A 13,514-nucleotide genomic window follows, 5' to 3' on the forward strand; every position below is an offset into this window, starting at 1 on the left:
ACTTTTTTCATGGAACAATTGCTTTGTCAGAGGAAAATAACTATAGCCAATATTTCAATTTGCACATTGCCCCAGAAGAATCCAGTACTTTCATTCTGCTTTCACTATTTTTAGATTTAGATTTGTTTGGGTAGTTTGTGTCTTTATAAATATTCAATTGTTCCTGCTCCCACAAACACACATATTTAAAGACAGATAAAGTTCTATTTTCATTTGGCCTAACCTATGAAGGAGCATGACCCGATGCCTTCGTTAAGTCAATGGAAGTCTCTCTGTTGACTGAGGGAGGCTCTAGGTTGGGTTTAAGGTGTTTAGAACGAAGAACAGTGTTCCAAACCCAGTGTTTCAAAGTGCTAATAAAGTGATTGCACTCTTCTAGGTGACCCAGAGGCCAAGCTCCCATAAGATGAGATGTTTGTTCAGGATCAGCTTTGTCCCAAAGGATCCTATTGACCTTTTAAGAAGAGATCCAGTTGCTTTTGAATATCTATATGTACAGGTCAGTGGAAACACAACCAGTTGTAGTATAATCTAAGAAACACATAGATACCAACTTTTAATGCATTTTATTTCATTTGTGCTTTCACAGATAAAAAGGGCAATGGGGAATGCTTATTTTTAAAACACAGTGGTTAAATACACTACTTTCAGAAAGATATGCAGATGTTTATTTTCCAGCAAATACTCTCACAAAAAGACCTCTTATGTGCCAATACTGTGGCATCCTTCCAAAGAGTATTCAGCTCTAGTAGGCTTGTGGAAGCACCTTGCAGCATTTCTCAGCAATCATTCTTTGTCCTGTAATATCACTTGTGGAAAAACTCTTGGAAATGAAGGAGGATTACAAAAATGGTGCACACTCAGCAAGGATGCTGGCAGAACATGCTTGTATCAAAATCCGTGTGCCATTTGCTCCTTGGTAGTTAGCTGGATTCTTCTGTGTTATCCAGACCTTTATGTTTGTCCAGCACATCTGAGAGTCATAGCTGATTATCAGTCTTCTGCCATCTTTACGTGTGCAGTTTAATCCATAACGCAGCTGTTTTTAAAATAAGTCAGTACAAGCTTGCTCATGCTTTGCTTTTCAAGTGAACAATTTTTTAACTTGATGCTCCCTCTATTGGTTCTTTGACAGAGCTGTAATGATGTGGTTCAGGAGAGGTTTGGACCCGAATTGAAATATGATATCGCTCTGCGGCTGGCTGCATTACAAATGTACATTGCGACTGTGACCACCAGACAAACTCAGAAAATCTCCCTCAAATACATTGAGTAAGTATAGCATACCTCCGAAACAAAAAGGTTAGAACATGTTTGTAGGTCTTTGCATGTTGGTCAATCCATCTGTTTGTCTGTATACGCTGATTTTAGCTTTGTGTACTTCTAGTGCATGCTTAAATCTTGTACAGTATGTGCCCATTTATTCAGCCCTGCTTAGCAACATGGCTTCTACCTGAAACTAGCTCTAAACCTCTCTTCCTCTGAGATTGGCGCAGACCCCAGGGCACTGACGTGAGCACCTCATGTGATCCCTGTGACTAACCTGAAAGTGATTCTGCATCACCTTTGAAGGGGCAACACATACAGCCCTTTCCATCCAGAAGTATGGTCAGCACAACACAGTGCCCCCGAGGGAGAATGCAATTGCCAACATGAACTGATTAATCCTTGACTGTTGCCTACCAACAGTGTCTCCAAATACACAAGTTGTGTAACACATGCTGAACTAAATTGCCTTCTCAATTGCCCTGTTTCGGCCTTTGGCTCAATGTGCTAATAGTGTGTGTAATTTAAAATATAGGTCTAAAAACTCTAATAAAGAACAAATAAAACAGAGCAACCTTTGCCATTGGGCCTTATGAAATGTTCCTTACAGAAATTGTAAAATTGTCCTGTGGTTTATGTGTGTATTCCTGTATCTGCTCAAGAATTGAAGATGGGGAACTAAAGATTAAAAATGAGAGCAATGTCTTCACCTCTGAAAACAGCTTGGAAAATCCCTGAGGTAGGAAGAGCCTCACACAGCAAATGTTAAAGCATCTTATTTTTCTATGAAACACTATGTACTCTGAGGACAGAAAATAATCTGTCATAGCAAAACTGGCACTTGCACCAACTCGCCCTGTGCTATCAGGCACTCGTTGGCTCAGCATCACAGCCAGCATCTCGTCTTAGATAAACAATAAATGTAGGAATGTGAAATTAAAGATATGCCTTTTATTGCAGAAAAGAATGGGGATTAGAGACTTTTCTTCCATCTGCTGTGCTGCAAAGCATGAAAGAAAAGAATGTAAAGAAAGCACTTTCACACCTTGTCAAAGCAAATCAGAACCTGGTTCCTCCGGGTAAAAAGGTATTTGCATCTTAATGGAAAATACATTTTAACGACTAGAGAAGGCTGCATGAATGGAAAATGTTTAAAAATAGTTCTTTGGAGAAATACCTAGGCAGTATATTTTCAAAGATTGTTAGACTGTATAATTTTCAGTAGCTATTACCACATTTCCAAGAGTAATTAAAAATAATTAATTATACCCAGCTAAACCATCTCCTCCTTTTGAGAAGGGTGGAAAATTGATTATTAACCACCAGGGTATGCCCAGGATTTTTTAAATTCATTTAGCACCTGCTGTTAATTTCAAACTTGTTAAACAATTATGCTCTGTCTCCCTAATGCTCTAAGCTATGTTAACCTGTGAGCCTGGCACACACGTAAGACATTTTCATGGTACTACAAGATGATTTGCTCTGGCACCCCAGGGTGAAGTGACCACAGTTGGCAAGATGTCACTTCCTGTAATTATATCTCCCTTATTGTAATTGAATTTTCAGTGTTGTTATAATATGCTTAGTCTTAGTATTGAGCCTTTGCTTCAGCCAGGAAAACCAAGAGGGAAGAGGTATATGGACATTTGTCTAAAACATCTATGTCATATATGTGCACCTTTAAGTGCTTTTAGATAATGAGGCAGGTTGTGTATGGCAGAATACCAACAGCTTGATCCAAAACCTGTTGTACTCAACAGAGAGACACCCATTAATTTCAGTGGGCTTCAGCTCAGGACCTAACAGGTGAACATAAACGCATGGTTATTTTAGTACTGCTAAATGTTGGATGTCAACTAAAAGTTAATTGCCAATATTTTACCTGAACAAACCAGCAAGTACTTTTTCCATAGCTGCAGCAAAAGCTGAAATGATGTCAGCTGTATTTATTTTATCCTAGTAGTTCAGATGTGTTTGAATCCATCCCTGCTGCTGGATTCTCATCTGGTAATAGTCGTCCACAGTAGCCCACGTTGTCTTCAGTTAGGAGAAGGATTACAGCGCTGCTTTCCGGATTGGGATCACCGTATTCCCCTGTGCTAAATACAGGACACCGGGGGGGTGGGCAGCTCTCTGGCTGCAGCTGCCAAGAAAGTGCAGCTCCCTGGCTGCCCCATGCCTCAAGGCACCAAGAATGGAGCTGCTGCCCTGCTGTGGGGGACTCCCCAGCTGCGGAGGGTGGATCCCCCATGGGTGCAGCTTGCCGACTCTCCCCCATCTCGGGGCACTGGCAGTGGGGCTGCTGCCCCGCAGGAGAGCTCCATGACTGCCCCATGCCTTGGGATGCTGGCAACAGTGCTGCTGCCACACAGGAGAGCTCCCCAGGTGCAGCAGCTCCCCAGCTGAGGAGTCGGCTGCTCTGTGGGGGGTGGGGAGGAGCTACACAGGAAGACATCCTGTGGTGGGGGTTGGGCTGCCTCCCCACGGTGGTTTCCCCGGCTGCAGGGGCAGCTGCCCCCCGAGTCGCTGCTCAGCACTGCTAGGGCACCAAGTCCCCCTTAAAACCTTAGCGGGGTACAAAACATGCTACCCTCCCACAACATACCCTGCCTTACCCCTATAGCAGGGCCCTGGCCCTCTCTCCTGCTGCTGCCTGTAATAACCAGTCAGTATGGGCTGTCAGGCCAGCTCCTGATTGATTTACCTGCCTCTGTGGCTGCACTGACTTGGGGAGAGAGCGGCTCAGCAGGGGGAGTGAATATACAGCACAAATTGCTTTTTTGTTTTAAAAAAAAAAAGCGTGACATCTGCCTACAATAGGGGAGTGTCCCAGTGGAAATGGGATGGATGGTCACCGTGTCCCGAGGCACACCTTGTCAGAATTATCATGCTCCTTGTTACCTTCAGTTTGGACTATTAGCGTGTGCTTTGCTGAGGGCTGCTCTTGAAATACATACATACTGTAGCCAAGCAGGAGAGGCCAACATGAATGTGTCGTGGCTACCAATCCATTGTGTGTGTAAATTCAGGATGTAGTTATCCCCTATACATTTGGTTTTGTCTCCCTTTCACAGCCACTGTTTTCCACTTTTATAGTGCAGCTACCTGTCCCCAGGGCTGAATGCCTAGTTAGGGATAAGGGAAAATATTCTCAGGGGAGTGCTGACTGCTGAAGTCTGAATGAGCATGTGGTACATCAGTGGATGGTACAGGTAAAATATAGGGTTGGAGGGACCTCAAGAAGTCATCAAGTCCTGCGCCTGAACTAAGACGGGACACTGTAAACATAGACACCCCCACCCCCAACAGGTATCTGTCTAACCTGTTTTTTAAAAACTTCCAGTAAGGGGATTCCATAATTTCCTTTGGAAGCCTACTCAAGAACATAACTACCTCACAGTTAGAAAGGCTTTCCTAGTATATATCCTACATCTCCCTTACTGCAGATTAAGCTATTACTTTTTGTCAGACCTTCAGAGGACATAGAAAACAATTGATCATTGTCCTATTTTTAGTAGCCCTTAACACATTTGAAGGCTGATTTTGGGCCCTCAGTCTTCTTTTTTTTCCAAAACTAAACATGCCCAGTTTTGGTAATCTTTCATCGTAGGTCAGATTTTCTAAACCTTTTTTTTTTTCCACTTTTGTTGCTCTCCTTTGGACCCTCCACAATTTGTCCATCACTTCCCTAATGTGTGGCACACAGAAGTGGGGCTTCACTAGTGCTAAGTAGAGTGGGACAGTTACCTCCATGGTCTTGGATACAAGGCTCTTGTTAATTCATCTTGTAATGGTATTAGCTTTTTTGGTGGTTGCATCAATTGATTCACATTTAATTTGTGATCCACTGCAACCCACAGGGTCTTTTGAGAAGTATTGCTGCCCAGCCAGTTATTCCCCATTTTGTACTTGTATGTTTGCTTTTTCCTTCCCAAGTGCAGTACTTTGCATTTACCTTTACTGATATTCATTTTGTTAAATCAGACCAGTTCTCCAATTGATGAAGGTTGTTTTGGGTTCTAATTCTGCCCTCAAAAGTGCTTGCAATGCTACCGTCTTTGTATCATCTGTAGATTTTATAAGCATATTCTCCAATCCATTATCCAAATCATGCATGAAAATATTGGATAATACAAGATCCGGAACTGACTCCTAACCCCTGCAGGACCCCACTAGATATGTCCCCCTAGTTTGACAGTGAACCATTGATGATTACTTGCGGAGTATAGTCTTTCAGCAAATTGTCCACCTTATATTGATTTAATGTAGACTACACTCCCTGGTTTGCTTATAAGAAGTCACCCATCTGGGCAGAGAGTGGTTCCTCCTCCTGTAGCTTGGAGGGAGGCCAGACCATGTCCCTTCAGGGACTATATTAAAGACTTATTAAAACCAATGTAAATCATAAGTACTGGTTCCACTAAGCCAGTAACCCTGTCAGAGAAGGAAGATCAGTTGGCTAGGCTTGATTTGTTTGGACAAATCCATGCTGGCTGTTCTGTAGAACCTTATTATCCTTTAGGTAACTTTCAAAGCCATTATTTAACAAGTTGTTCCAGTACCTTTTCAGGTATTGAAGTTAGACCGACTGGTCTATAACTCTTTATCCTCTTTGCTCCCCATTTTAAAGATGGGTACTATATTTGCCCTACTCCAGTCTTTCCAGACCTCACCCAGCCTCTCGGAGTTTTCAAAGATAATTGCTAACAATTCCAAGATTGCTTCAGGTATTCCTTTAGTGCCTGAGGATGAGTTTCATCAGGCTCTGTTGTCTTGAATATGACTAGCTTGTCTAAATACTCTTAAACCTGCTCTTTTGCTATTGTACCTTGCATTCATTCCCCTCTTATTGTTAATATTGTGTGGTCACCATTAACCTTTTTAGTGAAGATTTACACAAAATATGCATTAGACATCTCAGTTTTCTTGATGTTATCAGTCGTTAGCTCTTCTTCTCCATGAAATAGGTGCACTTTCCTTTGTCTTTCTCTTTCCCCTAATGAAGTTAAAGAATCTCTTGTTAATGCCTTTTGGTATGTTGAGCCTTAGCCTTTCTAATTTTGTTTCAACATACTTGTGTTATTCCTCTGTGCTCCACCTTAGCAATTTGTCCATGTGTCCACTTTGGGGCTTGATTTGCTAGTAAAATATAGTTTTACACCATGGATTTTGAGGTTTTTGCCTGAGCAAGAGCTGCAGATTTGGGGCTTTTGTTATTTGCATGAACTGAAGAAGTTTTTTTCAGTCAAAAAATGTACTTTAGTTCTTAATTTTAAAATTGTTTTCACTCAAAAATTAAACAAGCAAACACATCACTCCTGCCCCATAAGCCTTCATTTAAACCTATTTGTAAATCATGGAAATTAGTTATGGCATGATTGTATGTATTTCTGTTTTTCAGATTCATCCTATGTTAAGAGAAATAGAAAACTGACTAAATTATTGTATGTTTTAAGTAATCTTTTTAGCAGTGAGTTAGAAATAAAGCACTATATATCACAGATATCTAACAAAATGTGATGTATAGCTGTTCTTGGCAATTTTTTAAACATTTTCTTTTTAAATTCACACTGGTAAACCAACTTTAAAGAACTGCTACTGATGATGATTATGAAGAGAAACTCTAGTCTACCCTGGAAATCCCTCAGTGAACAGACGTTTAATCTGAGTAGTCTAACATTTTCCTTTTACTGGAACACTTCCAATGTACTAGCAGTGCCCTAATGCAAGCCATACATGAATCTTGAGTACATCTGATCAAAATAAATAAGATTTTAATTCCAAGAACTGAAATCCTGTTCCTTCATCAGGAAGTCAAAGATCTAATGATTTATCTTCAGGCAGATGAGCTCTTGTCACAGTCCAGTCTCCTTAGGCTGTGTAATCATGTTTTAATTCCTCCATTCCCATATGTGTTGATTTCCATATTGCATCTTCCTTCTGTAATAACATCAGAGGTTTCTTTCTCCTCAGCTGTCTGCTCTGCAAGCCAAGGTACATTATCTCAAGTTCCTCAGCGATCTGCGATTGTACGGGGGGCGTGTTTTCAAGGCAACATTAGTGGTAACTTTTTCTTTTCTTCCTTTATATTTTTTTCTCCAGTTGATGTGCAACTGCCCTGACTCACACTTTTGCTTTAAGGAAGTTCAAGTCCAAATCAAACATTCTAAAGTTACACTCTATTGGATCAAGTGACACAAACACTTTTTTTTCACTTTCCTTGAAAATGTCTTGTATTGTATTCTGATTGGCAGCTTGGAGGTAGCATTCACTTGGTGGAAGATGCCATGCACAAAGGCCCATGGATGTTGGGGGGCGGAAGGGGGCAGTTGCCCCAGGGCCTGGTGATTCCAAGGGGCCTGAGGCTCCCAGCCATCACCACTGCTACTGTGGCAGCAATGGTGGCTGGAGCCTACAGCCCTTTAAATGGCCTCCAGAGTGCCACACCATGCAGCTCTGAGGGCTGGAGTGGGGGCACACTGCTCTGCAGGCAGTGCGGAGGGCTGGCTGCCCGCCCCGGTCCACCATGCCTCCCCTTCCGGGAGCACAGACCCAGGCCACCACCCAACCTTGCCCAGGAGCCTGCAGAGCCTGTCAGCAACCCTACAGGCATATAATTATAAAACACTAAAGCTGTTAAATAAAAAATTCTTTTAAGTACAATCTACATCCACCCAAGAAAACTCCAATGTAGCCAGTTTACATTGAAAATTAATTGTGATGTGATATCTTTTATTTTATGCATTTTACTATAAATCATTTATAAGCATGTAGCTGCTGTTGTTCTTGTATTTTGGGCTTTTATATGTTTGCTTCTCAGTGAAGAACTTCCGAATTCATGGCAAAGAACTATTGTGCAAATGAAATCTGATAAAAATAAAAGAGGATAGCAGTAACGTTTTTGTTTCATTCTATTTTCTTTTTGCTATGCAAAATCTGTCAGATTTCTTTTTAGTTTTTTCTTTTTATGTTACAGCAAGGAGAAAAGCGTTCAGAAGTGACCTTGTTAGTAGGGCCACGCTATGGTATCAGCCACGTGATCAACACTAAAACAAACCTAGTGGCCCTGCTAGCAGATTTCAGTCATGTTAACAGGATTGAGATGTTTACAGAAGATGAGAACACTGTTAGAGTTGAGCTCCATGTCTTAGATGTAAAAGTAAGTTGACTGCTGATTAGTATCAATTTAGTATCTTAAAATAGTGTGATTTTCCTTTTACCTCTCTATTGGAAGAGAGTTGTGCATGATTTTGTTCTAAATGTTTTCATGCTACCAATATTATGAAAGTGTATTTAGAATTCTTTTAGTCACATGTCATACAGCTGAGTTATCAGGAACACAGGAATTTCCTCACCTCATCAGACTAAAGAGCTGTCTAGTTCAGTATTCTGTTCCAGAGGCTGCAGAAAACCTGGCAGTGAACAGCTCTGGGATAACATCTCAATCTGATAACTCTCCTGAATTCCTTTTAGTCTATTGAATGTAATTATGGTGGCTCTCATTTTTCATATAAATGTCCAATCCTCTTCTGAATCCTTCTGAGCTCTTTGCCTGAGTGGAAATGAGTGGAATTCTGTATATTACATAAGGCTGAATCCTCTCAGCATAGTTTGAAGGATCTTGGCGCTTTATGATGGAATCTTTCATAGACTTTCTATAGAACTGTGCACAGGATAAAAAGAGCTTGGAATGGGAAATATAACAGTATGCAAAAGTTCAGTATTTTTAAGGTAAAGATGCTACTAATTTTCCCCTTTCTTACAAAGGTATATGGAAAAACTTACACATGGAATATTTACCAAGCTCTACTTTCAAACACTTAGCTTCTAGTGACAAGTACCATTTCAATATATTTAGGTTAATATTGTTGTAATTGATCTGGATGGGCTTTAGCAACAATGTAAGAAAACATTCCTGGCTGGTGACCATCCTCTATTTAGCTTCTTAATATCAGAGCATCCCAGAGTGCTTTATAGCTGTTAGTGTCATTGCATCCTTTTGGAGTAATTATCCTGATGTGGAAACTGAGACAGAAATGAAATTACTCATTTTGTTCTCCTGGAAAGTTTGTAGCAAAGTCAGGAATCTCTTAATCCAATGATGTAATCAGAAGATCATACTTCCTCTGTGTTTAAGACCAAATAGTCTGAAGGAGCAAGGAGACAAGAATCTAAGGAGGCTCAAATACTTCATAATATGAATAGCCAAGCACCACATATTATAAAGCAGGGAAGTAACTGTGGTGACCTGCCAGTTCAGGGGGGAAAGAGAAGTATCTGATGAATATCAAGAATGAGAATTAAAATAAGACACCCAAGTTTATATGGATTGTTTAGCAAGAAGGTCAAAATACCTGCTGGGCTTCCTGTCAATAGGAGAAATCCTTCCAAAAGTAAAGTTATGATAGCATATGACTAGAATATGGAAAAGTTACATATGATCAATAACTGAAAACAGGTTTCACTACCATAGTGGGTAGGCCTGGAAAGTGGTGATGTTGGCTAGGAACTAAGTATAGCCTTAGCAATGGAAAATGCTGTAACTCCAGAATGAGGGCAGCACTCAGACTGTGTGTCTTCTCCTTGTGACTCTCTTGTGAAGAATTCCACCATGGGATTCAAGAGGAGGCACTGGGCCCACCTACTCTGAGTAAGGAAGGGGTAATTTACATCTGCATACAGCAGACCGAGTGAATGTGGCCCAAGTGTCCATTCCCAATCAGTAAAAGGGAATGATAATACCTTTCAGGATTATTGTGATGCTTAGTCAACTAGTGCTTATAAAGCACTTTAAGAGCTTTGGTTGAAAAGTTCAATAGACATGTAAACAGTTTGGGTCCTTCTTTTACTGTTATTTTTCCTTTTCAGTAGTCTGCCTTCACATATTATTTCCAAAAACTCATCAATAAAAGTTTAGTTGCTTCTAGGTTACAGAAAGGGTGAACAGCAGGTCACAATAATACTCTTGGCATTTAAAGTCTTTCTGGAAATCATCTGCTTGTATTGATCCTCTCAGAGAATTCAGCATCAAAAAAGCATTTAAAAAGCTTTCCATATACACCAGCTTTTTCACAAAACTAACATTACAAGAATTGTTTCACTCATCTTTGGGTAATAATTTATATTATTTTATGCCCAAGGTTGAATGCTGTGTGGCAAGCATGTGTCATACCAAAGATCTTATATTTCTGAATAAAATCTCAAATTGTACAGAGCCAAAATGCTTTGATCTAAATAATAATAATAATAATTTAATAATTGCCTGGATTTTTCCATTGAGTCTGAAAGAGCACATGTAAAGTACTACGTGAATAAGGGTGCCATGGAATTGTATAAGTGCCATTCATTTTGGCTTAAGATTCTAAACTATGGATTTCTTTAAAATAACCATATACCCTATTTTGTGCTTTGTCTTATTCAGTTATGAGCAGAGAACCTTGTTTTAATCAAGCAAACAAGTATGCAGCCTCATTCAGAATAAATTATCTATTATTTTATAATACAGGTTGAACCTCTCCAATCCAGCACCTTCAGGACCTGACCAGTGCTGGACAAGAGAATTTTCCAAACCACAGGAGGTCCATATTGTCTAGCAGAATTACCAACACTTCCACTGCTTACTGGGCTCTTAGAAGACATTTGGGGGTAAATTACAGCTAAACAACAGCACAGAACACTAAGAGCCAGGACTAGTGGCTGTAAACAAACTTTATGGGATCACGGGAAACTTGTCCACATCCATGATTAGTGGTCATCCAATTAAATAAAATCATACTGGATTACAGATGTTGCCAGACAGAGAGTTCTGGACTAAAGAGGTTCAACCCGTGCGGTCAGATAAAATCTTCCTCTAAATGTGGATACTGCTATAGTGTGGCATTCCAGGACTTTCAGTGCACTGTAGCAATGATTACATGAACCATTACAATCCAGGAACCTAGTATGGTACATATTCACATCCTGGCTTGCCAAACAGTAACTTGCCATGTAGACAAACCCTCATATGCCCTAGTTTTAGTTTTAAAAAATTATGAACATGATTTTTTTTAAGTTCTAGATGCAAAGCATCTTAGAACACATCAAAACTTTTATAATTAATTATAGACAGTAAAGCAAATGTTAGTTAAGCATAAAGTAAATTTAAAATGTCCAGTTAACCATGTTCCTTGCTTCAGATCTCGTCTCTCTGAATGTTTTGCACCCTAAATATCATTTTAAATCAGACCTTTCAGAGCTTTTTTTATTTTTCCAATGTAACCTTTGTGAAATAATTCTGATAATTTACATTTTATAGATATACTGATTTTAATAAGTGATGTTTCAGCAAGTAAGCTGATGAATTGCCTTAACCAAGAATGGGCTGTTTTCTTCATAGCCTATTACTTTGCTAATGGAATCCTCAGATGCAATGAACCTTGCCTGTTTAACAGCTGGATACTATAGATTACTGGTCGATTCAAGGCGCTCAATATTTAACATGGCCAACAAGAAAAATGCAGGAAACCGAGAAACAGGTATGTATTGCATGATGCATTAACAGAAATCACAAGTACAAAATAAGCCCTCAATCTTAAAATTGGGCCCATGCAAACAAAACCTCGTTGATTCCAGTAATGGTCCATGCAGGGTATGCCCATTCAGATCTGATGGGTAGTATGGGGCCTTGAGTTGTAATATGTAAATTCAGCTTTACAGTATTGTAAGAGTCAGCCATTTCCAGTATTAAAGTAACGTAAAATGTTTAATGTATTCATTCTCATACCACAGTGAAACAAATACATGATCAATTGTTTGCTTACAGGTTAAATAACATACTACATAACTACAGCCTTCATGCTGGGGATTTTTTAGATTTTTCTTTGGTTATCATTGCACTTAGTTTTAGTTTAGTTCTCTGCCCTCATACCCTAGAAACACCCAGTTAAATCAACTTAATTCTTAAATCAAGAACTCCTTAGCACGAAGTAGAGGAGAGTTTGAGAATGATCTGACTGTAGATGGAGCAAGTTTATGCAGCTGTTCTATATTTTAAAAAATGCTTATTCATAATTAACATGTTGTTATCACAAAATTGCATTAAGCAGTTCATTTGTCAATTGACTGTTGCTTTTATTTTGCCACATTACAGGAACTGAAAATAGAGGGAAGCATAACCTCCATTCTTCTGAGTGGAATTGTGTACCAAAAACTACCGCATTCCTGGCTGAAGGGGATCAGGAGGCCCAAATAACATTGACAGACCCAAAACAGAAGAGTACAGACATTTCTGAAAGTCCCATGTGTCAAAAAGACCACAGGCATCTGTACATAGAAAATACCTATAATTCAGGTGGACTCGATCAGGTGCTGATCAAACAAGATGATTCCGCTGAGGCAGGAGAAAACAGAAGTTTAAACCAGCAGTCGTTACTGTCACTCTCAGGACTGGAGTCTACCAAAAAAGCACAGGACTCTCCAAGGGGAGCAAAAGTATCCTTTATATTTGGAGATCACAGCTTGGATGGTATCAGTCCCCAAACCCTTGGCTATGAAAGACTTCTGGATGAAAGTCCAGAAGTACTGGACAAACAGAGAGCTATGTATATTAGTAATACCAATGACATCAAAGGTCTAGAATTGTCTCCAGATGTTGAAAGCATTCAGTTTGCTACAAATTCTGTTTATGCAAGCATAAATGATGGCAAAATATTTGGAGCTGCAGAAGGGATAGAAGAGCCTTTGTTGCACGATATTTGTTATGCAGAAAATACAGATGATGCTGAAGATGAAGACGAAGTTAGCTGTGAGGAAGACATTATGGTAGGAGAAATAAGTAGGCCTGCCATTCTGACTCTTTCTGGTTCAAGTGATGATATTATTGATTTGACATCACTTCCCCCTCCAGAAGGTGATGATAATGAAGATGACTTCTTATTACATTCTTTAAACATGGCCATTGCTGCTCCTCCACCTGGCTTCAGGGACAGTTCCGATGAAGAAGACTCTCAGAACCAAACAACACAAGGCAAGGAGGAAGCTAGTAATCTAGGAAATGATGACATTCCGGTGTCACTCATTGATGCTGTCCCTATGAATACTGAGGGGAAGTGTGACAAGGGGCTAGATGATGCGGTAGTCTCTACTCTTCAAGCACTAGAGGCTTTGGCTGCTTCAGAGGAACAACAGACCACTGGCAATTCAGGTTCTTTCACCATAGTTACATTTATCCATTGACCATCATTCCATTTCATCCATTTACATCACTTAGC

At 40.0% G+C, this 13,514-nt stretch overlaps 1 protein-coding gene across 1 annotated transcript in view; it reads left to right on the forward strand.

Moving 5' to 3' along the window:
- Nucleotides 1–13,514, forward strand: part of FRMPD4 (FERM and PDZ domain containing 4) — a 180,643-nt gene that overhangs the window by 162,260 nt on the left and 4,869 nt on the right. The window contains exons 8-14 of the mRNA XM_074983345.1: nt 380–499; nt 1,136–1,272; nt 2,227–2,353; nt 7,240–7,329; nt 8,243–8,425; nt 11,642–11,780; nt 12,395–13,447. Of these exons, the coding sequence (XP_074839446.1) occupies nt 380–499; nt 1,136–1,272; nt 2,227–2,353; nt 7,240–7,329; nt 8,243–8,425; nt 11,642–11,780; nt 12,395–13,447 (1,849 nt within the window). The remainder of the gene's footprint in view (nt 1–379; nt 500–1,135; nt 1,273–2,226; nt 2,354–7,239; nt 7,330–8,242; nt 8,426–11,641; nt 11,781–12,394; nt 13,448–13,514) is intronic.

The sequence above is a fragment of the Carettochelys insculpta genome, chromosome 1 (assembly GCF_033958435.1).
Source record: "Carettochelys insculpta isolate YL-2023 chromosome 1, ASM3395843v1, whole genome shotgun sequence".
NCBI lineage: Eukaryota > Metazoa > Chordata > Testudines > Carettochelyidae > Carettochelys > Carettochelys insculpta.